At 41.7% G+C, this 26,096-nt stretch overlaps 1 protein-coding gene across 1 annotated transcript in view; it reads right to left on the bottom strand.

Moving 5' to 3' along the window:
- The window catches only part of LOC110531617 (cytosolic phospholipase A2 gamma), a 33,458-nt gene extending 11,048 nt beyond the window's left edge, over positions 1-22,410 (bottom strand). The window contains exons 1-7 of the mRNA XM_090185687.1: positions 22,342-22,410; positions 2,620-2,727; positions 2,192-2,334; positions 1,733-1,928; positions 1,165-1,270; positions 805-945; positions 625-702 (exon numbers count right to left, since the gene is read on the bottom strand). Coding sequence (XP_090041813.1) covers positions 625-702; positions 805-945; positions 1,165-1,270; positions 1,733-1,928; positions 2,192-2,334; positions 2,620-2,727; positions 22,342-22,410 — 841 coding nt within the window. The remainder of the gene's footprint in view (positions 1-624; positions 703-804; positions 946-1,164; positions 1,271-1,732; positions 1,929-2,191; positions 2,335-2,619; positions 2,728-22,341) is intronic.
- Positions 22,411-26,096: the final 3,686 nt, after the last annotated feature.

Raw genomic sequence — 26,096 nt, 5'->3', positions numbered from 1 at the left:
GTAATGTCCTGTAGTTTATTGTCTAGTAATGTCCTGTAGTTTATTGTCTAGTAATGTCCTGTAGTTTATTGTCTAGTATTGTCCTGTAGTTTATTGTCTAGTATTGTCCTGTAGTTTATTGTCTAGTATTGTCCTGTAGTTTATTGTCTAGTATTGTCCTGTAGTTTATTGTCTAATATTGTCCTGTAGTTTACTGTCTAGTATTGTCCTGTAGTTTACTGTCTAGTATTGTCCTGTAGTTTATTGTCTAATATTGTTTTGGAGTATTGTTTACATTTTTTGTATTTATTTTTGATTGAAGGGGATTCTCTTCATTGTTGTTTCTTTGTGTTGTATTCTTTCTTATCGACTTATCTTTTTTATTTTGTCTCTCTATCGTTGTCTTTGATGGGTGTTTTATTATCTGGATGGGTAGGGTAAGGGGAGGGGTGAAAGACTACCTTAGAATTAGTTATTCTGATTTTAAGACATTTTTGTCACCTAAAGATATGGTAAAAATGAAAATATAAACATTATTTATCACAACTGAACTCAAAGGGAATGTTGTTTCAATGATCTGAAATACAACTTACAATTCTACACACTAGCCTTGCAGAGTAACTAGCGCGATGCACTGTGGCTTACCTTCAAATAAGCCCCAGATATTTTTTGCTACCTCAGCATTGTTCACCTGCCCTTCTGCGAAGGCACTCTCACAGATACCTGCCCAGCAACAACAAACAAACAACATTACATTGATGTGTGTGTGCACGTTTGCTTGTGCATGTGTGTGTGTGTACATGTGTGTGTCTTTGCGTTCCCCACCTTGCAGCAGAACCATGTCCATTTCCTTCCTCTTCTCTATCAGAGTCTTGCCTTTAAACCGGCTCCTGAGACAGGAAGTGGGGGCGAAAGCGCCCAATCCGGAGAAGCCGCTCTCGTGGGGGGTCATCTCAAACCACACCCCTACAGTTAAAACAGTGGGGGAGAATTGTCTGAAATGACACCCTATTCCCTATATAGTGCACTACTTCTAAACAGAGGCTGACTGGGACTCAGACTAATGCCTGGCTTGGTTTTGGGGTGTCAGAAAGTATCAGAATCAACCGGTAGGAACCTCTATGGGAATAAAGTTGATTTTAACTCAGAAGTTCTGAGTTTGCGTGAATGCTGCATAAGTGTCACCTTTAGTGTAATGCTGTCTGTAGCAGTCCAGTTCTATGGCGTTGTAGATGGGGTAGGGGTTGGTGCTGTCCCTGTGAGCATCTTCAGAGAGACGGCGAGTGTCCATCTGATACAAGAGAGAGAGAAAAAGGGGGAAGAGACAGGGATGTCACATTCGTCGAAAGGAGTGGACCAAGGCAGAGCGTGTGTATAGTTCCACATACTTTATTTCAAAGTGAAACTTAACAAAAACATCAAAGAATGAACAAACATCCAGTACAGAGCGCACTTTGGCACTAACTGAAAACATTATCCCACAACGCAGGTGGGAACAATGGACAACTTAAGTATGATCCCCAATTAGAGACAACGATAATCAGCTGCCTCTAACTGGGAACCACACACCTACACCAATATAGAAATAACAATACTAGAAAAAAAAAACCTGGTCACGCTCTGACCTTTCGCACCATAGAGGACCCTGAGTGCTCTCTATGGTCAGGGCGTGACAAGGGGAGAGATAATCAGCTCAACAGAGGCAGAGATAGAGAGACACACGCAAACACACACACATAAACCATACACTGACCTCCTTCATGAAAGTGGAGGCAGTGAAGGCTCCCAAAAAGTCAGTGAGGCTGAAGTCCTGGTCGCTGTCTTCCCGCATTATCAGCCAGTCCACAACCTTCTTCGAGTCCATCGTAGGACCCTTCATCTTCTTTATCACCTCAACACAACGATTATTCAGCGACCAATCTGGATCACTGTACAGGGATGACATGCTCCTGTGTGTGTGTGTGTGTGTGTGTGTGTGTGTGTGTGTGTGTGTGTGTGTGTGTGTGTGTGTGTGTGTGTGTGTGTGTGAGAGAGAGAGAAAGGGGTGGACGAGCGAGAGAGAGTTACCAGAGAGTTACCAGAACTTTACCACTTTACCAGAACTTTACCACTAAGAATAATAGTAAATAAGTGTGTGTGTGTGCATGTGTGTGCATGTGTGTGTGTGTGTGTGTGTGTGTGTGTGTGTGTGTGTGTGTGTGTGTGTGTGTACCAGGTGGTGCCTGACACCCCACACATGTAGAGGAGGCTGCCCAGCAGGTTGTCCTGTTCCAGCTGATGCAGAGATCCCAGCATGCCCACTGCTGCCCTCTCTCCTCCACCTGACCCCAGCAACGCTATGTTAGGAACATCCTCCTGAGAGATGGGGAGAGAGAGACAGAGAGAGACACAGGCGGAGAGACACAGTGAGAGAGAGAGAGACACAGAGACACAGAGAGAGAGACAGAGAGATCAAATCTAGAGAATTTCACATCAGTGTCCCATCATACATTATATAAGAGAGATGGGGGGGCTGGGCTAACAGGTAGCTGGAGACATGAGAGGGGGATCCCTATGTAGATGGATGTGGAGTGAGAGAGAGAATGAGAGCTTGCACGAGAGAGAGAATGATCAAAAGAAAGAGGAAATTAGAGTACCCACTAGTTCACAGTCGATACCCTGACCTTTCAGCCACTTCTTAATCAGAGTCTTCCTCTCCTTCACATACTTTATCTCTTCATCATTGATGGAGTGAGACAGACGCACAGTCTGACAGAATGAACGAAAGAGACAGAAAAATGTATGTGTACAGGATATTATTTCATAATGATATAGTTTGGTGAACTGAAGTGTTGATAGGTAAGAAAAAAATATTTTATTCAATGTCTTTAATTGAGCAACAACACTTCTAAAGTAACATGGCATTTCATAAAAAGTTATTGTAAGATAAATAAAACATAATTCTGACATATTATTCTCTCACTTAGTCAGGAAAGTATATTATATTACTTAATTCTAGATGCATATTCATATATATGTATACAGTACAGTTTGGTATGTTGCAGACAAATGTCATCGTTATATTGTGTTAACATCAACATAATGAAGTAAGTTTCCTTTCATTATGATTTAATTTGGTGAGTTTAGTATTGACAGCAACAGAAAAGGGTTGTGTATATTGTGTATATTTAAGAGATATCAGCAATGCAGTAGCATAGTATTTGACGAGAACCAAACATAATATTGTGTGGTTTATTTCAGACAAATGTCCTACTATATTGTGATGATGAGTTTCTTACCTCAGGAGTATCTGTTTGTTTCAACATTGTTCTCTCTGAGTCCACTAAAACAGATCCTTTAAACACAAACCAATCCCTTGGTTTTTCTGCATGTCATAGGGTCAGAAAACTCTCAATAAGATGTTATTTGGGTTAAAAAATATTATAATACTAATAACAGTACTGTGATAGTCAATTACTCTCTAAATGATCACATTTGGGTCTAAGGAGAAATAGGGCTCAGTTGAAACCCAACGATATTCTATAATAGTTTTTGTGTCCTAAACACATCTATCAATGTGACTGCAAAACTAGATGCCAAAGACTCTAGACTGATTTAAATAAAGGTCACCTGCATCATTCTATTACACAACAATCAACAACATTTATTTATTCAGCACTTTTTACAAAGACAGATTGTCACAAAGGCCATTACAACATGAACAATGTAATATATCTCAACAATAAAATACACAAACGCTACATGCAGTGTTTAGACAGAGAAGTCTTACCAGAGATGTATAGTGTAGTTTAACAGACTAGTCCAGTCTTAATCTTCACCTCCAGTTGATCTCCACATTCTAGTCCCGTCCTCTGTCATCTTATATAGGCCCAGTTACACACACACACACACACACACACGCACACACACACACACACACACACACACACACACACACACACACACACACACACACACACACACACACACACCCTTAAGATTGACAGTTACATAGAATAATGCAGGGAACACTTAACATGCCCCTTTTCTATGGTAGTGAGTATTTCTTTGTTATCAAATCAAATTGTATTAGTCACATGTGCACAATACAACAGGCCTTACAGGGAAATGCTTACTTACAAGCCCCAAACCAACATGGCAGTTTAAAAAGAAATATATGGATAAGATTAAGAAATAACAGTAACAAGTCATTAAAGAGCAGCAGTAAAATAACAAAAGCAAGACTATATACAGTGGGGTACCGGTACAGAGTCAATGTGCGGGGGCACCGGTTTGTTGAGGTAGTATGTAGATGATAGATGATAAAAACAGAGAGTAGCAGCTGTGTAAATAAGGGGGGGGGGGGTGGCAATGCAAATAGTCTTGGTAGCCATTTGATGAGATGTTCAGGAGTCTTATGGCTTGGGGGTAGAAGCTGTTTAGAAGACTCTTGGACCTAGACTTGGTGTTCTGGTACCACTTGCCATGCGGTAGCAGAGAGAACAGTCTATGACTAGGGTGGCTGGAGTCTTTGACAATGTTTAGGGCCTTCCTCTGACACTGCCTGGTATAGAGGTCCTGGATGGCTGGAAGCTTGGGCCCAGTGATGTACTGGGCTGTACGCACTACCCTCTATAGTGCCTTGCGGTTGGAGGCCGGGGAGTTGCCATACCATGCAGTGATGGAACCCGTCAGGATGCTCTCGATCGTGCAGCTGTAGATCCTTTTGAGGATCTGAGAACTCATGCCAAATCTTTTCAGTCTCCTGAGGGGGAATAGGTTTTGTCGTGCCCTCTTCATGACTGTCTTGGTGTGCTTTGACCATGTTAGTTTGTTGGTGATGTGGAAACCAAGGAACTTGAAGCTCTCAACCTGCTCCACTGCAGCCCCGTCGATGAGAATGGGGGCGTGCTCAGTCCTCTTTTTCTGTAGTCCACAATCATCTCCTTTGTCTTGATCACGTTGAGGGAGAGGTTATTGTCCTGGCACCTCACGGCCAGGTCTCTGACCTCCTCCCTATATGCTCCCTCTTCGTTGTTGGTGATCAGGCCTACCACTGTTGTGTCATACACAAACTTAACAATAGTGTTGGAGTTGTGCCTGGCAGTCATGAGTGAACAGGGAGTACAGGAGGGGATTGAGCACGCACCTCTGAGGGGCTCCTGTGTGGAGGATCAGCGTGGCGGATGTGTTGTTACCTGCCCTCACCACATGGGAGCGGCCTGTCAAAAAGTACAGGATCCAGTTGCAGGTGTTTAGTCCCAGGGTCCTTTGCTTATTTATGATCTATGAGGGAACTATGTTGTTGAAAGCTGAGCTTTAGTCAATGAATAGCATACTCACATAGGTGTTCCTTTTGTCCAGGTAGGAAAGGGCAGTGTGGAGTTCAATAGAGATTGCATCATCTGTGGATCTGTTGGGGCGGTCTGTAAATTGAAGTGGGTCTAGGGTTTCTGGGATAATGGTGTTGATGTGAGCCATGACCAGCCTTTCAAAGCACTTCATGGTTTGTAGTCATTTAGGCAAGTTACCTTAGTGTTATTGGGCACAGGGACTATGGTGGTCTGCTTTAAACATTTTGGAATTACAGACTCGGACAGGGAAAGGTTGAAAATGTAGCTTATCATCTGCTTCATCTGACCACTGTTTTATTGATCAAGTCACTGGTGCTTCCTGCTTTAATTTTTACTTGTAAGCAGGAATCAGGAGGATAGAATTATGGTCAGATTTGCCAAATGGAGGGTGTATTTGTCTCTGTGTGTGGAGTAAAGGTGGTCCAGAGTTTTTTTCCCCTCCGGTTGCACATTTAACATGCTGACAGAAATTTGGTCAAACGGATTTAAGTTTCCCTGCATTAAAGTCCCCGGTTACTAGGAGCGCCACCTCTGGGTGAGCGATTTATTGTTTCCTTATGGTGAACACAGCTCATTCAATACGGTCTTAGTGCCAGCCTCAGTCTGTGATGGTATGTAGACAGCTACGAAAAATACAAATAAAAACTCTCTAGATAGACATTGTGGTCAACAGCTTGTCATGAGATACTCTACCTCAGGCGAGCAATTGCTCCAAAATTCCTTAGATATCCTGCACCAGCTGTTGTTTACAAAAAATACATAGTCCTATCCTAGTTCATAGTTCTATCCTGCCGGTACAGCGTATAACCAGCCAGCTGTATGTTGATAATGTTGTAATGTCATCGTTCAGCCACGACTCCGTGAAGCATAAGATATTACAGTTTTGAATGTCCCGTTGGTAGTTTAATCTTCTGTGTAAGTCATCGATTTTATTTTCCAAAGATTACACGTTTGCTGGCAGAATGGAAGGAATTGTGTTTTTTGTCGATCACCTACGAATTCTCAGAAGGCAGCCCCTCCTCTGGCCCATTTTTCTCTGCCTTCTCTTCATGCAGATGGGGGGGGATCTGGACCTGTTCCCAGGAAAGCAGTATATCATTCATGTTGGGCTAGTTGGAATCGTTAAAGGAAAAAAAGGATTCTGCCAGTCCGTGGTGAGTAATCGCAGTTCTGATGTCCAGAAGTTATTTACGGACAAAAGAGATGATAGCGGCAACATTATGTAAAAAATAAGTTTAAAAATGTGTTACAAACAACGCAAAGAAACAAACAAAAAACCCAATTGTTTGGGAATACGTAAAACGTCAGCCTTCTTCTCAGACGCCATCTTATCAGTGACACTTCCTTGGGAAACTGGAGTGGTGCTATTTTTTAGGGCTTAGATGCTTCAACAGAAAAATACAAATATAAGGTATGAAAGCAAAGTATAACTCAAAAGTGATAGACATTTTTTGGATTCTCCAGTGAATGAAATGAACATCGTCTCAAGTGGTTTTCTTGTTTAGGCACCATCTTTTATTTTTTTAAACAGTTTATTGGTAGTCCTATAAGAATGTGAGTTAAAGGCACTAAACGTATCATGAACACATTAACTTCAGAAAGTATTCAGACCTAGTTGACTTTTTCCATATATTGATACGTTATTAAAAAAGAAAATCCCCTCATCAATCAACACACAATAAACAAAATGACAAAGCAAAAAGCATTTTTTATAAATGTTTGCTAATTTATAAAAAATGTAATACTGAAATATCACATTTACATAAGTATTCAGATCCTGTACTCAGTACTTTGTTGAAGGACCGTTGGCAGTGATTACAGCCCCGTATCTTCTTGGGTATGACGTTACAAGCTTGGCACACCTGTATTTGGGAAGGTTCTCCCATTCTTCTCTGAAGATCCTCTCAAGCTCTTTCGCTGCACAGCTTTTTTCAAGTCTCTCCAGAGAAGTTCAATCAGGTTTATGTCCAGCCTTTGGCTGGGCCGCTCATAGACTTGTCCCAAAGCCACTCCTGCGTTGTCTTGTCTGTGTGCTTAGGGTCGTTGTACGGTTGGAAGGAGAACCTTCACCCTGGTCTGAGGTCCTGAGAGCTCTGGAGCAGGTTTTCATCAAGGATCTCTCTGTACTTTTCTCTGTTCATCTTTGCCTCGATCCTGAGTGTTCTCCCAGTCCCTGCTGCTGAAAAACATCCCACAGCATGATTCTTCCACCACCGTGCATCACCGTAGGGATGGTGCCAGGTTTCCTCCAGACGTGATGCTTGGCATTCAGGCCAACGACTTCAATCTTGGTTTCATCCAATCAAAGAATCTTGTTTCTCATGGTCCGAGAGTCTTTAGCTGACTTTTTGGCAAACTCTAAGCGGTTTGTCATGTGCCTTTTACTGAGGAGTGGCTTCCGTCTGACCACTCTACCATAAAGCCCTGATTGTCCTTCTGGAAGGTTCTCCCATCTCCACAGAGTAACTCTACCGCTCTGTCAGAGTGACCATCAGGTTCTTGGTCACCTCCCTGACCAAGGCCCTTCTCCCCCGATTGCTCAGTTTGGCCTGGCGGTAAGCTCTTGGAAGAGTCTTCTAAACGTCTTCCATTTAAGAATGATGGAGGCCACTGTGTTCTTGGGGACCTTCAATGCTGATTTGATTTGATTTGAGATGTTTTGGTGCCCTTCCCCCGATCTGTGTCTCAACACAATCCTGTTTCGGAGCTCTATGGACAATTCCTTCGACCTCATGGCTTTGTTTTTGCTCTGACATGCACTGTCAACTGTGGGACCTTATGTAGACAGGTTTGTGCCTTTCCAAATCATGTCCAATCAATTGAAATGACCACAGGTGGACTCCATCTCATGGATGATCAATGGAAACAGGATGCACCTGAGCTCAATTATTAGTCTCATAGCAAAGGGTCTGAATACTTATGTAAATATGGTATTTCTGTTATTTCTAAAAAACTGTTTTTGCTTTGTCATTATTGGGTATTGGGTGTAGATTGCTGAGGATTTGTATTTATTTAATACATTTTAAAATAAGGCTGTAACGTGACAAAATGTGGCAAAGGTCAAGGTGTCTGAATGTTTCTGAAGGCACTGTATCATCATGTATCAAGCTTGTGTGATTTTTGCGGTAAAATCCAGACTTTTATGGCCATTTGGGAATTAGTATTTAACTCGCTTTGTTTTTACGGACTCTTTTCATCAGTGTTGTTTTACTTAAGGTTGTTAATTAGGTTAATTGATTGAGGATTTTTAGCATCTAGTTAGCCTTTTACCTCATTGGGCTGAATCAGGGCCACACAGAGTGTTTCTTGGTAACTACTTTGAAACAAAAGTATACACCTCACGCACATGGTTGTGGGCTTTAAAAAAAAGAAGACACCTGAATCATGTCAGATATAGAGTTGAGATGTGTTCAATATTACGTTTGCATCCCAACACTACACTGTATACATCACAGAAGACTGAAATATAACATAACCATTTGAAATAGAAATACCAGATCTTCAACAGGTTTTTGGAGAAAAAAAAAAGCCCCCGTCCCCAGTGAAAGTTGCAGCCTTGACTCTGAATATTTCCACTAAACCGTCAATCCTTATTGCTTGGGCTTAGATAACATCACCTAGCTGTGTTTAGCCTATTCGATAAGGTTGATCTGCCTTTTTCAGGCCCCTTGAACTGATACAAGTAATGATCAACTGTTCTTGGGATACACTAATACTTAGTTGAATTTGTCTAAGGGCGGAGTGGGATTGTAGTTTCAACACTGAACAGAATTGCTTAAGACTAAAAGCTAAGGTTTTACACATTACATTTTGGAGTCGCCAACAGCCGACAGGAGACATTCTAAAACTGGGTAGTTCAGATCAATAAAATGACTTTCTAAAACTGTCAAAAACCCTTGCATCTTGTCTTGGCTGTTGTATCTGTACTTGGCTTGAAGGGACAAGCTTTTTTGGCTCCAGGTAAAACTTGTTTTCCTTTAAGTTTAGATATGAATACACATTAACAGACACATAACACCTCTAACTGTTGTATCTCTTCCTCCTCCCTCTTCCAGAGAACCCTTCTAACTTATCAGCACACACCTCTGTTTCATTTCTTCCTCCTCCCTCTTCCAGAGAACCCTTCTACCTTATCAGCACACACCTCTGTTTAATTTCTTCCTCCTCCCTCTTCCAGAGAACCCTTCTACCTTATCAGCACACACCTCTGTTTCATTTCTTCCTCCTCCCTCTTGCAGAGAACTCTTCTAAAAGGCAAGGGGCATAACTAGTCAGTTGTACAACTGAATGCGTTCAACCAAAATGTGTCTTCTGCATTTAACCCAGACCCTCTGAATCAGAGTGGTGTGGGCTGCTACCTAAATCAATGTCCACAGTGCAGATGTTGTTGGGGGTTATCTGCCTTGCTCAACAGCAGAACAGCAGATTTTTCCACCTTGCCGGCACGGGGATTGAAACCAGCGACCTTTCGGTTACTGTCCCAACGCTCTACCTTATCGTCCCACAACATCTCTGTTGTATTTGCTCCTCCCTCCTTTATCCTCAGCTATCAACACTTTACTTCACCAGATGGTATCACCATGAAATAATATACTTTTTCTGTGTCACTACTTCAATGATGAAGAGAGAAAAGACGTGACTGAGAGGAATCGATTGTGTACTAGTGTGTCGTCCTGCCTTATCTTTTCGCCACACAACACAATGATGACTAGGGTAAAGGTGTTATTTTATGGTTAAGACCAGGGTTGGGGTAAATTCCATTTCAATTTAGGATATTTTTTCCAAATACTTTTTACGTAAAACGTCACATATAAGTAAGTCTAATGTATTATCAGTTATTATTATTTGCTCAAGTATCCAAGCAAATGATGAATCATCAGATGATCTGTTTAGATAAAGGTATGTATTTATGGAAGCAGAGAAATACACAGAGTAAGAAATACTTTCATAGTGCAACAGTCTATCATGGCTGACTAGACATTCTTTATCCCAACAACATTTAGGACAAGTGATTAAAAACAACACTAGCTTTCAGTGCAGTAACCTACATACGAGCATGGCAGAGAAACAACAGACATTCAGTATTCAGTGAAAGGTGTTTGATCCGTACATTTCCATTCAGTAAAAGGTGGTTGAACCATACATTTCCATTCAGTGAAAGGTGTTTGATCCGTACATTTCCATTCAGTAAAAGGTGGTTGAACCATACATTTCCATTCAGTAAAAGGTGGTTGAACCATACATTTCCATTCAGTGAAAGGTGTTTGATCCATACATTTCCATTCAGTAAAAGATGGTTGAACCATACATTTCCATTCAGTGAGAGGTGTTTGAACCATAGATTTCCATTCAGTAAAAGGTGGTTGAACCATACATTACCATGCAGTAAAAGGTGTTTGAACCATAGATTTCCATTCAGTAAAAGGTGGTTGAACCATACATTACCATGCAGTAAAAGGTGTTTGAACCATAGATTTCCATTCAGTAAAAGGTGGTTGAACCATACATTTCCATTCAGTGAAAGGTGTTTGAACCATACATTTCCATTAAGTAAAAGGTGTTTGTACCATACATTACCATGCAGTAAAAGGTGTTTGATCCATACATTTCCATTCAGTAAAAGGTGGTTGAACCATACATTTCCATTCAGTGAAAGGTGTTTGATCCATACATTTCCATTCAGTAAAAGTGTTTGATCCATACATTTCCATTCAGTGAAAGGTGTTTGATCCATACATTTCCATTCAGTAAAAGTGTTTGATCCATACATTTCCATGCAGTAAAAGGTGTTTGATCCATACATTTCCATTCAGTAAAAGTGTTTGATCCATACATTTCCATTCAGTAAAAGGTGGTTGAACCATACATTTCCATTCAGTGAAAGGTGTTTGATCCATACATTTCCATTCAGTAAAAGTGTTTGATCCATACATTTCCATTCAGTAAAAGTGTTTGATCCATACATTTCCATTCAGTAAAAGATGTTTGTACCATGTCGTAGAATTACAACATTATGTTAATCACATTACTTTAATATTAAAATGTGTTCCTATATGAGTACTTTCACATATCTTGTTCTTCTGACAGTAGATTTACGATGGCTTGGTGATAACCTAAGGACTGCATTTGATTTTATGGGGTGGCAGGGTAGCCTAGTGGTTAGAGCATTGGACTAGTAACTGAAAGGTTGCGAGTTCGAATCCCCGAGCTCACAAGGTACATACAAATCTGTCGTTCTTAACCCACTGTTCCTAGACAGATTGAAAATAATTTGTTCTTAACTGACTTGCCTAGTCAAATAAAATAACAAAAAAATGAGATGCCTGCCTGTTGTTGCCAGGGAGAACAGATCTCCAGATCTCCAGTTTATTTATCCCATATGGCAGATTAATCCTGGCCTCCATCATTCTGAGAGAAGGGCTTGTTGCATTAGTATTTCTGTATAAACCTATACATCTTGATGTCTCTTGCATAAGAGCACAATGTATCTTTGTATAATTTCTAATCAAATCAAATCAAATTGGTCACATACACATGGTTAGCAAATGTGAATGCGAGTGTAGCGAAATGCTTGTGCTTCTAGTTCCGACAGTTCCGCAATATCTAACATGTAATCTAACAATTCCCCAACAACTACCTAATTCACACAAATCTTAGTAAAGAAATGGAATAAGAATATATAGATAGAAATATATGGATGACAGAGCGGCATAGGCAAGATACAATAGATGGTATAAAATACAGTATATACGTATGAGATGAGTAATTCAAGATATGTAAACATTATGTAAGTGACGAGAGATCCATTAATTAAAGTGGCCAATGATTTTAAGTCTGTATGTAGGCAACAGTGCTAGTGATGGCTAAACATACCAGATAGTAACAGGTGACTGAATCAACTGAACAAAGCACCATTATAGAGCTGTGATAACTAGAATACAGCCTGTCTGGAACCACAGATACTGTAGATGACACTGGCACAGGACTGACTGACTCTGTGTGTGTGTGTGTGTGTGTGTGTGTGTGTGTGTGTGTGTGTGTGTGTGTGTGTGTGTGTGTGTGTGTGTGTGTGTGTGTGTGTGTGTGTGTGTGTGTGTGTGTGTGTCCTGCTCCCATTTTGACCACACCGTTCTGGTTCCTCAATCAGTCATAACAATAGTAGTAACTCTCATCCCACTCAGTAATAATAATAGTAGTACCTCTGATCCCACTCAGTCATAATAATAGTAGTAACTCTGATCCCACTCAGTCATAATAATAGTAGTAACTCTGATCCCACTCAGTCATAATAATAGTAGTAACTCTGATCCCACTCAGTCATAATAATAGTAGTAACTCTGATCCCACTCAGTCATAATAATAGTAGTAACTCAGTCATAATAATAGTAGTAACTCTGATCCCACTCAGTCATAATAATAGTAGTAACTCTGATCCCACTCAGTCATATTACTAGTAGTAACTCTGATCCCACTCAGTAATAATAATAGTAGTAACTCTGATTCCAATCAGTCATAATAATAGTAGTAACTCTGATCCCACTCAGTCATAATAATAGTAGTAACTCTGATCCCACTCAGTCATAATAATAGTAGTAACTCTGATCCCACTCAGTCATAATAATAGTAGTAACACTGATCTCACTCAGTCATAATAATAGTAGTAACTCTGATCCCACTCAGTCATAATAATAGTAGTAACTCAGTCATAATAATAGTAGTAACTCTGATCCCACTCAGTCATAATAATAGTAGTAACTCTGATCCCACTCAGTAATAATAATAGTAGTAACTCTGATCCCACTCAGTCATAATAATAGTAGTAACTCTGATCCCACTCAGTCATAATAATAGTAGTAACTCTGATCCCACTCAGTCATAATAATAGTAGTAACTCAGTCATAATAATAGTAGTAACTCTGATCCCACTCAGTAATAATAATAGTAGTAACTCTGATTCCACTCAGTCATAATAATAGTAGTAACTCTGATCCCACTCAGTCATAATAATAGTAGTAACTCTGATCCCACTCAGTCATAATAATAGTAGTAACTCTGATCCCACTCAGTCATAATAATAGTAGTAACACTGATCCCACTCAGTCATAATAATAGTAGTAACTCTGATCCCACTCAGTCATAATAATAGTAGTAACTCAGTCATAATAATAGTAGTAACTCTGATCCCACTCAGTCATAATAATAGTAGTAACTCTGATCCCACTCAGTAATAATAATAGTAGTAACTCTGATCCCACTCAGTCATAATAATAGTAGTAACTCTGATCCCACTCAGTCATAATAATAGTAGTAACTCTGATCCCACTCAGTCATAATAATAGTAGTAACTCTGATCCCACTCAGTCATAATAATAGTAGTAACACTGATCCCACTCAGTCATAATAATAGTAGTAACTCTGATCCCACTCAGTCATAATAATAGTAGTAACTCAGTCATAATAATAGTAGTAACTCTGATCCCACTCAGTCATAATAATAGTAGTACCTCTGATCCCACTCGGTCATAATAATAGTACTAACTCTGATCCCACTCAGTAATAATAATAGTAGTAACTCTGATCCCACTCAGTCATAATAATAGTAGTATCTCTGATCCCACTCAGTCATAATAATAGTAGTAACTCTGATCCCACTCAGTCATAATAATAGTAGTAACTCAGTCATAATAATAGTAGTAACTCTGATCCCACTCAGTCATAATAATAGTAGTAACACTGATCCCACTCAGTCATAATAATAGTAGTAACTCTGATCCCACTCAGTAATAATAATAGTAGTAACTCTGATCCCACTCAGTCATAACAAAAGTAGTAAGTCTGATCCCACTCAGTCATAATAATAGTAGTAACTCTGATCCCACTTTTTTTCTCAAAGCTGACGGGATGACACGTGTCCTACTAATATCATTACACTCGTAACAACTTAAGTACTACGAAACTTAAACCTCACAGCAAAGTAAAAAAAAATACATTTATTTTTTGGTTGACCAAATTCTGCATTCTCATTGACATCCACACAAAAACTAATCTTTTGATTTGATGAAACAGTGAAAAACGCCACCTGCTGGAGGGAGACAGATTTTCTGCAGTGTTGGGCCTCTCTCTTCCTCTTCTTCTCTGCTATGAACCAGAAACAAGGAGCCAGTGAGACGTCTCACTTCCTCTTCCATCTCTGATTTAACTCCAGGATTGTAACGTGAACGTGTTATGGTTCTGTGATCTATATATGGATCGCAGTGTAATTCAAAACCATCCTCGACCCCGCTATCAGGTCAGCTGTGGCTAAACTTTAAACCGATATAGTAGTTTAGAAACAAAACCAACGTGTGTGCAACTATGAGGGGTTGGCTTAGATTGTTGATAACATGTAAACTATGTTTATTGAAAACATAAATACATTTGCACAATCAGCACTTCTCTCAAATAAATTGTTACAGTTGTTGGTTAGCTAGCTAGCGAATTTGAGCCATATTGGTATAGCCACCGGTAGCTGTTTGGGTGTGGGGATACCGCTAATACAGGAGAAGTAAAGGCAAGGTGCACTATTTTGGTTGGGGAAAGAATAATTCCTGGGCTGTAGACGGTGGTACTGTAAAGGCCACCGCGTTCAATGAATTAGCAAGTCGGTAATGTCAGCGTTTCCTAGTTCCGGTTAGTATGTGAACATTTGAAGGAAGCATAAAGTAGCTGAAACCAGTCACTTACGATTCCCCACATGGCAGTTTCTTGTCATTGTTGGTAGCTAGCTATCTGGCCAAGCATCGGTATCGTGACGTTTTCAGCTAACCCATATATGGAGTGGCCAAGTGTGTGAACAATCATTTTAAAGGGTTCATGGTTATCCTTTGCTGTCCACAAGCATTGCTTCTCATAAAAATAAATAGGTCTAGATGTTATTTTATAAGAACCATAGATTTGTCCTCGTGTCCTATGAGAATAAAAAGCACTGGATTGTAATGACGGGCGTGAACCCTCAACCTTCTGGCCCGTAGCCCCGCGGAAATAGACTGTGCCACAAAGGCATGCTCAAGTGGAAGAGTCAATATCCTTACTTATACACCAGGCTCGCTACGGTATTGACTATGAGTAAGAATAGGATAAGATTCTGTAACAGTAGCTTAGTCACTGCAGCCTAAAGTAAATATAAATACATTAGCCAACTCCTTTCTATACAGAAATAAATACAATCATTAAAAAAAACATCACCAGAGAGTAAGACTCAGACACAGTGTTACGGCTTCTAGGGATAGTGGGTGGAGGAGTCAGGCGCAGAGAGCAGGTTAGTTACGAACGTGGATCTTTATTCCAAAGACAGTGAAAAAATAGAGACCACAAAATAATCCAACACCATAAACAGAGAACAAGCCCGCACAATAGCCCGCGGGCCTAGTGCCCTTAAACAGCCTACAAACAAAACTAAACTCAAAACAGGTGTAACCAATTAGACCAAACTAACAGAAACAAAATAAAGGGAATCGATGGCAGCTAGTAGGCCGGCGATGACGACCGCCGAGTGCCCTGCCCGAACAGGAAGAGGCACCATCTTCGACGGGATTCGTGACACACAGAGGATCATTAGCTTCTTTTAAAGCTGTGGATTGTTTCAAATCACAAGCATGTAGGTCTATATGCTTATTTGGGAAGCCAGCAATTTGGGCGGAGCACTTGGCAATAAGCCCAGCTGATTACTGAGAAATGGCTGTCAGTGAAAAGAAATGCATCTTAAATACGTGTAAAGATAATGTTTTTTGAGTATTTTGAAATGTTGAGAGAAGAAGGGGAAGAAGAGAAGAAGGGGAGGGGTGTGTGGCAAAGATAGGCCATTGGCGGTCTCTCTCCAGAATGCACTCAGCTCTCTAGAATGCGCTGAGCTGTCTCCCACTAATTCTTGTGCATTCATTGTTTTATTGTGATAATTGTTTAACTTTTGATAGTTTTTTTTAAAAATACATTTCCCATTGGAAATGTCCCCAGTAGTACATTTACATGTATAGAAGTAGACTGAACACGTATAGAAGTAGACTGAACACATATAGAAGTAGACTGAACACATAGAAGTAGGCTGAGCACGTATAGAAGTAGACTGAGCACGTATAGAAGTAGACTGAGCACCTATAGAAGTAGACTGAACATGTATAGAAGTAGACTGAGCACATATAGAAGTAGACTGAACACGTATAGAAGTAGACTGAACACATAGAAAGAAGTAGGCTGAGCACATATAGAAGTAGACTGAGCACGTATAGAAGTAGACTGAGCACGTATAGAAGTAGACTGAGCACCTATAGAAGTAGACTGAACATGTATAGAAGTAGACTGAGCACTTATAGAAGTAGGCTGAACACATATAGAAGTAGACTGAACACAAATAGAAGTAGACTGAACGCGTATAGAAGTAGACTGAGCACGTATAGAAGTAGGCTGAGCACGTATAGAAGTAGACTGAACACATATAGAAGTAGACTGAGCACGTATAGAAGTAGACTGAACACATATAGAAGTAGACTGAACACATATAGAAGTAGACTGAACACATATAGAAGTAGACTGAACACATATAGAAGTAGACTGAACATGTATAGAAGTAGACTGAACACATATAGAAGTAGGCTGAGCACATATAGAAGTAGACTGAACACGTATAGAAGTAGACTGAACACATATAGAAGTAGACTGAACACATATAGAAGTAGACTGAACACATATAGAAGTAGACTGAGCACGTATAGAAGTAGACTGAACACATATAGAAGTAAACTGAGCACATATAGAAGTAGACTGAACACATATAGAAGTAGACTGAACACATATAGAAGTAGACTGAACATGTATAGAAGTAGACTGAACACATATAGAAGTAGGCTGAGCACATATAGAAGTAGACTGAACACATATAGAAGTAGACTGAACACATATAGAAGTAGACTGAACATGTATAGAAGTAGACTGAGCACGTATAGAAGTAGACTGAACACGTATAGAAGTAGACTGAACACTTATAGAAGTAGACTGAACACATATAGAAGTAGACTGAACACATATAGAAGTAGACTGAGCATGTATTGAAGTAGGCTGAACACGTATAGAAGTAGGCTGAGCACGTATAGAAGTAGGCTGAGCACGTATAGGTGTAGGCTGAGCACGTATAGAAATTGCCTGAGCATGTATACAAGTAGACTGAACACATATAGAAGTAGGCTGAGCACGTATAGAAGTAGACTGAGCACGTATAGAAGTAGACTAAACATGTATAGAAGTAGACTGAACACGTATAGAAGTAGGCTGAGCACGTATACAAGTAGACTGAACACATATAGAAGTAGGCTGAGCACGTATAGAAGTAGGCTGAGCACGTATAGAAGTGGGCTGAGCACGTATAGAAGTAGACTGAGCACGTATAGAAGTAGACTGAACACGTATAGAAGTAGACTGAACACGTATAGATGTAGGCTGAACACATATAGAAGTAGACTGAGCACATATAGAAGTAGACTGAGCACGTATAGAAGTAGACTGAACACGTATAGATGTAGGCTCAAATCAAATCAAATTTTATTTGTCACATACACATGGTTAGCAGATGTTAATGCGAGTGTAGCGAAATGCTTGTGCTTCTAGTTCCGACAATGCAGTAATAACAAGTAATCTAACTAACAATTCCAAAACTACTGTCTTGTACACAGTGTAAGGGGACAAAGAATATGTACATAAGGATATATGAATGAGTGATGGTACAGAGCAGCATAGGCAAGATACAGTAGATGGTATCAAGTACAGTATGTACAAATGAGATGAGTATGTAAACAAAGTGGCATAGTTTAAAGTGGCTAGTGATACATGTATTACATAAGGATACAGTCGATGATATAGAGTACAGTATATACGTATGCATATGAGATGAATAATGTAGGGTAAGTAACATTATATAAGGTAGCATTGTTTAAAGTGGCTAGTGATATATTTACATCATTTCCCATCAATTCCCATTATTAAAGTGGCTGGAGTTGAGTCAGTGTCAGTGTGTTGGCAGCAGCCACTCAGTGTTAGTGGTGGCTGTTTAACAGTCTGATGGCCTTGAGATAGAAGCTGTTTTTCAGTCTCTCGGTCCCAGCTTTGATGCACCTGTACTGACCTCGCCTTCTGGATGATAGCGGGGTGAACAGGCAGTGGCTCGGGTGGTTGATGTCCTTGATGATCTTTATGGCCTTCCTGTGACATCGGGTGGTGTAGGTGTCCTGGAGGGCAGGTAGTTTGCCCCCGGTGATGCGTTGTGCAGACCTCACTACCCTCTGGAGAGCCTTACGGTTGAGGGCGGTGCAGTTGCCATACCAGGCGGTGATACAGCCCGCCAGGATGCTCTCGATTGTGCATCTGTAGAAGTTTGTGAGTGCTTTTGGTGACAAGCCAAATTTCTTCAGCCTCCTGAGGTTGAAGAGGCGCTGCTGCGCCTTCTTCACGATGCTGTCTGTGTGAGTGGACCAATTCAGTTTGTCTGTGATGTGTATGCCGAGGAACTTAAAACTTGCTACCCTCTCCACTACTGTTCCATCGATGTGGATAGGGGGGTGTTCCCTCTGCTGTTTCCTGAAGTCCACAATCATCTCCTTAGTTTTGTTGACGTTGAGTGTGAGGTTATTTTCCTGACACCACACTCCGAGGGCCCTCACCTCCTCCCTGTAGGCCGTCTCGTCGTTGTTGGTAATCAAGCCTACCACTGTTGTGTCGTCCGCAAACTTGATGATTGAGTTGTAGGCGTGCGTGGCCACGCAGTCGTGGGTGAACAGGGAGTACAGGAGAGGGCTCAGAACGCACCCTTGTGGGGCCCCAGTGTTGAGGATCAGCGCGGAGGAGATGTTGTTGCCTACCTTCACCACCTGGGGGCGCCCCGTCAGGAAGTCCAGTACCCAGTTGCACAGGGCGGGGTCGAGACCCAGGGTCTCGAGCTTGATGACGAGCTTGGAGGGTACTATGGTGTTGAATGCCGAGCTGTAGTCGATGAACAGCATTCTCACATAGGTATTCCTCTTGTCCAGATGGGTTAGGGCAGTGTGCAGTGTGGTTGAGATTGCATCGTCTGTGGACCTATTTGGGCGGTAAGCAAATTGGAGTGGGTCTAGGGTGTCAGGTAGGGTGGAGGTGATATGGTCCTTGACTAGTCTCTCAAAGCACTTCATGATGACGGAAGTGAGTGCTACGGGGCGGTAGTCGTTTAGCTCAGTTACCTTAGCTTTCTTGGGAACAGGAACAATGGAGGCCCTCTTGAAGCATGTGGGAACAGCAGACTGGTATAGGGATTGATTGAATATGTCCGTAAACACACCGGCCAGCTGGTCTGCGCATGCTCTGAGGGCGCGGCTGGGGATGCCGTCTGGGCCTGCAGCCTTGCGAGGGTTAACACGTTTAAATGTCTTACTCACCTCGGCTGCAGTGAAGGAGAGACCGCATGTTTTCGTTGCAGGCCGTGTCAGTGGCACTGTATTGTCCTCAAAGCGGGCAAAAAAGTTATTTAGTCTGCCTGGGAGCAAGACATCCTGGTCCGTGACTGGGCTGGATTTCTTCCTGTAGTCCGTGATTGACTGTAAACCCTGCCACATGCCTCTTGTGTCTGAGCCGTTGAATTGAGATTCTACTTTGTCTCTGTACTGGCGCTTAGCTTGTTTGATAGCCTTGCGGAGGGAATAGCTGCACTGTTTGTACTCGGTCATGTTACCAGACACCTTGCCCTGATTAAAAGCAGTGGTTCGCGCTTTCAGTTTCACACGAATGCTGCCATCAATCCACGGTTTCTGGTTAGGGAATGTTTTAATCGTTGCTATGGGAACGACATCTTCAACGCACGTTCTAATGAACTCGCACACCGAATCAGCGTATTCGTCAATGTTGTTATCTGACGCAATACGAAACATCTCCCAGTCTACGTGATGGAAGCAGTCTTGGAGTGTGGAGTCAGCTTGGTCGGACCAGCGTTGGACAGACCTCAGCGTGGGAGCCTCTTGTTTTAGTTTCTGTCTGTAGGCAGGGATCAACAAAATGGAGTCGTGGTCAGCTTTTCCGAAAGGGGGGCGGGGCAGGGCCTTATATGCGTCGCGGAAGTTAGAGTAACAATGATCCAAGGTCTTTCCACCCCTGGTTGCGCAATCGATATGCTGATAAAATTTAGGGAGTCTTGTTTTCAGATTAGCCTTGTTAAAATCCCCAGCTACAATGAATGCAGCCTCCGGATAAATTGTTTCCAGTTTGCAGAGAGTTAAATAAAGTTCGTTCAGAGCCATCGATGTGTCTGCTTGGGGGGGGATATATACGGCTGTGATTATAATCGAAGAGAATTCTCTTGGTAGATAATGCGGTCTACATTTGATTGTGAGGAATTCTAAATCAGGTGAACAGAAGGATTTGAGTTCCTGTATGTTTCTTTCATCACACCATGTCACGTTGGCCATGAGGCATACGCCCCCGCCCCTCTTCTTACCAGAAAGATGTTTGTTTCTGTCAGCGCGATGCATGGAGAAACCCGTTGGCTGCACCGCTTCGGATAGAGTCTCTCCAGTGAGCCATGTTTCAGTGAAGCAAAGGACGTTACAGTCTCTGATGTCCCTCTGGAATGCTACCCTTGCTCGGATTTCATCAACCTTGTTGTCAAGAGACTGGACATTGGCAAGAAGAATGCTAGGGAGTGGTGCACGGTGTGCCCGTCTCCGGAGTCTGACCAGAAGACCGCCTCGTTTCCCTCTCTTTCGGGAGTCGTTTTTTTGGGTCGCTGCATGGAATCCACTCCGTTGTCCTGTTTGTAAGGCAGAACACAGGATCCGCGTCGCGAAAAACATATTCTTGGTCGTACTGATGGTGAGTTGACGCTGATCTTATATTCAGTAGTTCTTCTCGACTGTATGTAATGAAACCTAAGATGACCTGGGGTACTAATGTAAGAAATAACACGTAAAAAAAACTGAGCACGTATAGAAGTAGACTGAGCATGTATAGAAGTAGGCTGAACACATATAGAAGTAGACTGAGCACATATAGAAGTAGACTGAGCATGTATAGCATGTATAGAAGTAGACTGAACACATATAGAAGTAGACTGAACACATATAGAAGTAGACTGAGCACGTATAGAAGTAGACTGAGCACGTATAGAAGTAGACTGAGCACGTGTAGAAGTAGGCTGAACACATATAGAAGTAGGCTGAACACATATAGAAGTAGGCTGAACACATATAGAAGTAGGCTGAACACGTATAGAAGTAGACTGAACAGGTATAGAAGTAGACTGAGCACATATAGAAGTAGACTGAACACGTATAGAAGTAGACTGAACAGGTATAGAAGTAGACTCAGCACATATAGAAGTAGACTGAACACGTATAGAAGTAGGCTGAACACGTATAGAAGTAGACTGAGCACGTGTAGAAGAAGAGTTAGCACGTTTATAAGTAGACTAACTGGCCTGCTGCTTGCAAATGTAGGAAAGTGTCCATTTGGGGATGGATGTCTGATTTCTGATTGTCTTAATTCACCTCCACAAATCAGCTGAGCTTCTCAGTAATTGTTTTCTCACCTCACACAGTAAGTCAACTAAGTCCGTTTTTTTTATTCATTGTAAGTAATTATAGTTCCTCACAGTATTTGACAAATCTTTCCAACACTCCCCCTTGATAATTACCAGGCCAAAATATCATGCTCTGAGGATCCCATATATCCAGTGGACATTATGTGACAGTTTAGACTTTAGTCCGTCCCCTACCCCGACCCGGGCGCGAACCAGAGACGCTCTGCACACATCAACAGTCACCCTCGAAGCATCGTTACCCATCGGTCCACAAAAGCCGCTGCCCTTGCAGAGCAAGGGGAACCACTACTTCAAGGTCTCAGAGCGAGTGACGTCAACGATTGAAACGCTATTAGAGTGCACCACCGCTAACTAGCTAGCCATTTCACATCGGTTACAATTACATAAAACACCTGAACACATTTCCCTTTGCAAAATCAGCTGCCTCTGTCTCGAGCTCACTGGCACGGGAAACTCTGAGGCAAGTTCTGTACTGACAGCTTCAGGCTGGACCTTCATAAATGCAGTCATTCTGCCAGACCCAGTTGATTGAGTTGATAGTCTACACTGTTGCACTTCACTAGTGTTAGCTCAAGTCAAGACTGATAGAAATAGCTCAAGTCAAGACCGATAGAAAGAGCTCAAGTCAAGACTGATAGAAAGGGAGGCAGACAGGCAGAGCAGAGAGATGAATGTAATTGATAGAACCTGCATTTTCATCAGGATATTTTCTGTTTTATTTGTTGGTTTACTGCAGGCTATTTTTAATTAGTTGACAATTATAGGCCTTTTGCTACATTGGCCTTGGCTATCTCTTAGTTCCATGCCCTCATTTCTTTAGCTGTCAATGGCTCACAGTGAATCAACGTGTCCATATGGCAGAGGCTGGTGCTCTCCCATCAGTGGAGTTTTAACTCTAGGATTTGTATCATTTGAATTCTTAATTCTTTAATTATTAACCACTTGACAATCATTTTGAGAAACGAAAACGTTATTATTGAAATTAAACTGTTCCATGAAATTTCACTAATGAATATAACTGTCAAACAGATTGGTAGAAATGGTAGGATAAATTGTAAGCTTCCCCAAACTTGAAACTCATGCGCTGCCTAGGAATAGACAGTTGTGAACAGAGCTCACATTTCTTTGTACTGCATAATTACAATGGATATGTGTGTGAGAGAGAGATAGCAAGAGGGGTGTTGTCACTAAGATTGTGCCTATTAAAACTGAGCACAAATGGACATCTATGCAGTCCATCACAGAGAAACTCATTCACCTCAAATCAGCACCAGCATGTGGAAAGCACCACTCACTGTGTTGCCTGTTAGACTGGGGCTGCTGGGCTAGTGGGCCTACACATACATGTTTGACATGGAAAGGAGATGGCCTGCAAGATGAGGGTGAGAGAATGCTATGTTCCTTATTTTATATAGTTCACATTCCCTTTTCGACAAGTTTAGAATTGTAAACAACAACAACAAAAAATAGTGAATAACTATTGCGAGCACCGCTCCAGATCACTTGATATTCACTACAAGGGGGCGAGAAGAGAGGGGAGAAAGACAGAGAGGGAGAGAGAGACCCGACTTAACTCGAACTAAACTCTAAACAGCATGAGCATGTCCGACTCCAAACCCCCACAACTGAATAGATAGGATCATGAGCAAAACATGTCAATGTATATCAATAATGCAACAGAAAATAGTTTATCATCGTTTTTTATTGCAACACGAATTATTTCAGATTTACCATTTCACCTTCATCACCCGTACATCCCGCGGCTGTGTTGAATTATTCATATTTATTTTTTATTTAACTAGTCAAGTCAGTTAAGAACAAATTCTTATTGATGCCTACCCCGGCCAAACCCGGACAAAGCTGGGCCAAATGTGCGCCGCCCTATGGGACTCCCAATCACTTCCGGTTGTGATACAGCCTGAATGCATTACAAAAACATATAATGTACATATGTAACAGGGTTATATCGGTGATTCTCCTTGACACTTTATTGTTAAGCCAATGGGTTTTTTGGTTTTAGAATTCCAGCTAATACTAGCTAGCAACTTACTGTGTCTCGTGGGGGGGTTCGTATATTTTGTACACTGCGTCACGTGCAGAGTTGGATGGTGAGCTGGGCATTGCATGACGTGCAATTTTGTGCTCTTTCTATCAGAGTAAAGCTCCATGACTGGTGTTTGAATGTAAAATGAGGAGACAGAGGCATTGATGCGAGTAATCAGTCTTGTTCAGTACATGACAACACATCCCTAGAGGCGAATGCCACAGGCTGGCCCTCAACTATTTCAAACTCAAGGGTGTATTTCTGGCCACGTAAAACACACTCTGTCACAAACAGGCCTAAAGAGGTCATGAACTGGCCTGAATACAGTTTCAGCTTGGTGCTACTCTGTGTGAGTTTGTCTCTGGGCGCGAGCCTCCTTTTGTCTTTAAGGCTCATAACGTTGCATGTGGCCCCTGAATCTAGCTGGCATTGCTTTGGTTTATTATTAAGTAGCAGAGTGACAAACCACTTTTGTCCTTTTGCCCTCACTGCCCCTATGCGCTCGCTAGCATGTACATCCTCTGTGCTGCCGTTCCCTTCATCTGTGTTTGTTTCAATGGAGTGCACTTTACCCTCCTTTCTCTTGCTTGTCATGCAGACCCTTGCGAAGTGATTAGCTGTACCACATGATTTGCATATTTTTCCATAGGCTGGGCAGTGTTCTTTTCCTCGTCCATGAGAAATGCCACAATATCGGCATGTATTGGGGTTGTCTACTGCAGAGTTGGCTGTAGTATTAGCATTAGCTGTGGCAAAGGGGAATTTATTTACTGGCTGCCTGAATGTAGCATTTACATTGTCCGTATGTTGCCTTTCTAGCTCCATGGACCTCATCCGTATATCAGTAAGCTCTGTTGCACGGCATGTCTCCACTGCCAAGGCCAGCGTCAGGTCACGTTCTCTCAGCAAACGTCTGCGGGTGCCCTCATCAGTTATGCCAAGCACAATCATATCTCTGATCAGTTCATCTCTTAAAGCACCATAGTTACATGTAGCTGCCTTTTCCCTTAACCTAGTGACAAAGCTGTCAATGGACTCCCCGTCCTCCTGTTTGCAACGACCGAAAACATAACGCTCGTAGATGACGTTCTTTGCTGGCGTAAAGTAATGTTCAAGAGCATCAAGAATAGCTATAGCGTTACCAAATCAAATCAAATTTTATTTGTCACATACACATGGTTAGCAGATGTTAATGCGTGTGTAGCGAAATGCTTGTGCTTCTAGTTCCGACAATGCAGTAATAACCAACAGGTAATCTAACTAACAATTTCAAAACTACTGTCTTATACACAGTGTAAGGGGATAAAGAATATGTACATAAAGATATACAGTATGAATGAGTGATGGTACAGAGCAGCATAGGCAAGATACAGTAGATGGTATCGAGTACAGTATATACATATGAGATGAGTATGTAAACAAAGTGGCATAGTTAAAGTGGCTAGTGATACATGTATTACATAAGGATGCAGTAGATGATATAGAGTACAGTATATACGTATGCATATGAGATGAATAATGTAGGGTATGTAACATTATATTAGGTAGCATTGTTTAAAGTGGCTAGTGATAAATTTTACATCATTTCCCATCAATTCCCATTATTAAAGTGGCTGGAGTTGAGTCAGTGTCAGTGTGTTGGCAGCAGCCACTCAATGTTAGTGGTGGCTGTTTAACAGTCTGATGGCCTTGAGATAGAAGCTGTTTTTCAGTCTCTCGGTCCCAGCTTTGATGCACCTGTACTGACCTCGCCTTCTGGATGATAGCGGGGTGAACAGGCAGTGGCTCGGGTGGTTGTTGTCCTTGATGATCTTTATGGCCTTCCTGTAACATCGGGTGGTGTAGGTGTCCTGGAGGGCAGGTAGTTTGCCCCCGGTGATGCGTTGTGCAGACCTCACTACCCTCTGGAGAGCCTTACGGTTGTGGGAGGAGCAGTTGCCGTACCAGGCGGTGATGCAGCCCGCCAGGATGCTCTCGATTGTGCATCTGTAGAAGTTTGTGAGTGCTTTTGGTAACAAGCCGAATTTCTTCAGCCTCCTGAGGTTGAAGAGGCGCTGCTGCGCCTTCTTCACGATGCTGTCTGTGTGAGTGGACCAATTCAGTTTGTCTGTGATGTGAATGCCGAGGAACTTAAAACTTGCTACCCTCTCCA

Source organism: Oncorhynchus mykiss, chromosome 9 (assembly GCF_057628025.1).
Source record: "Oncorhynchus mykiss isolate SJ-2025 chromosome 9, ASM5762802v1, whole genome shotgun sequence".
In the NCBI taxonomy this organism is placed as follows: domain Eukaryota; kingdom Metazoa; phylum Chordata; class Actinopteri; order Salmoniformes; family Salmonidae; genus Oncorhynchus; species Oncorhynchus mykiss.
Note: the sequence above shows the minus strand (reverse complement) of the source record. Positions and strands in the feature narration are given on the sequence as shown.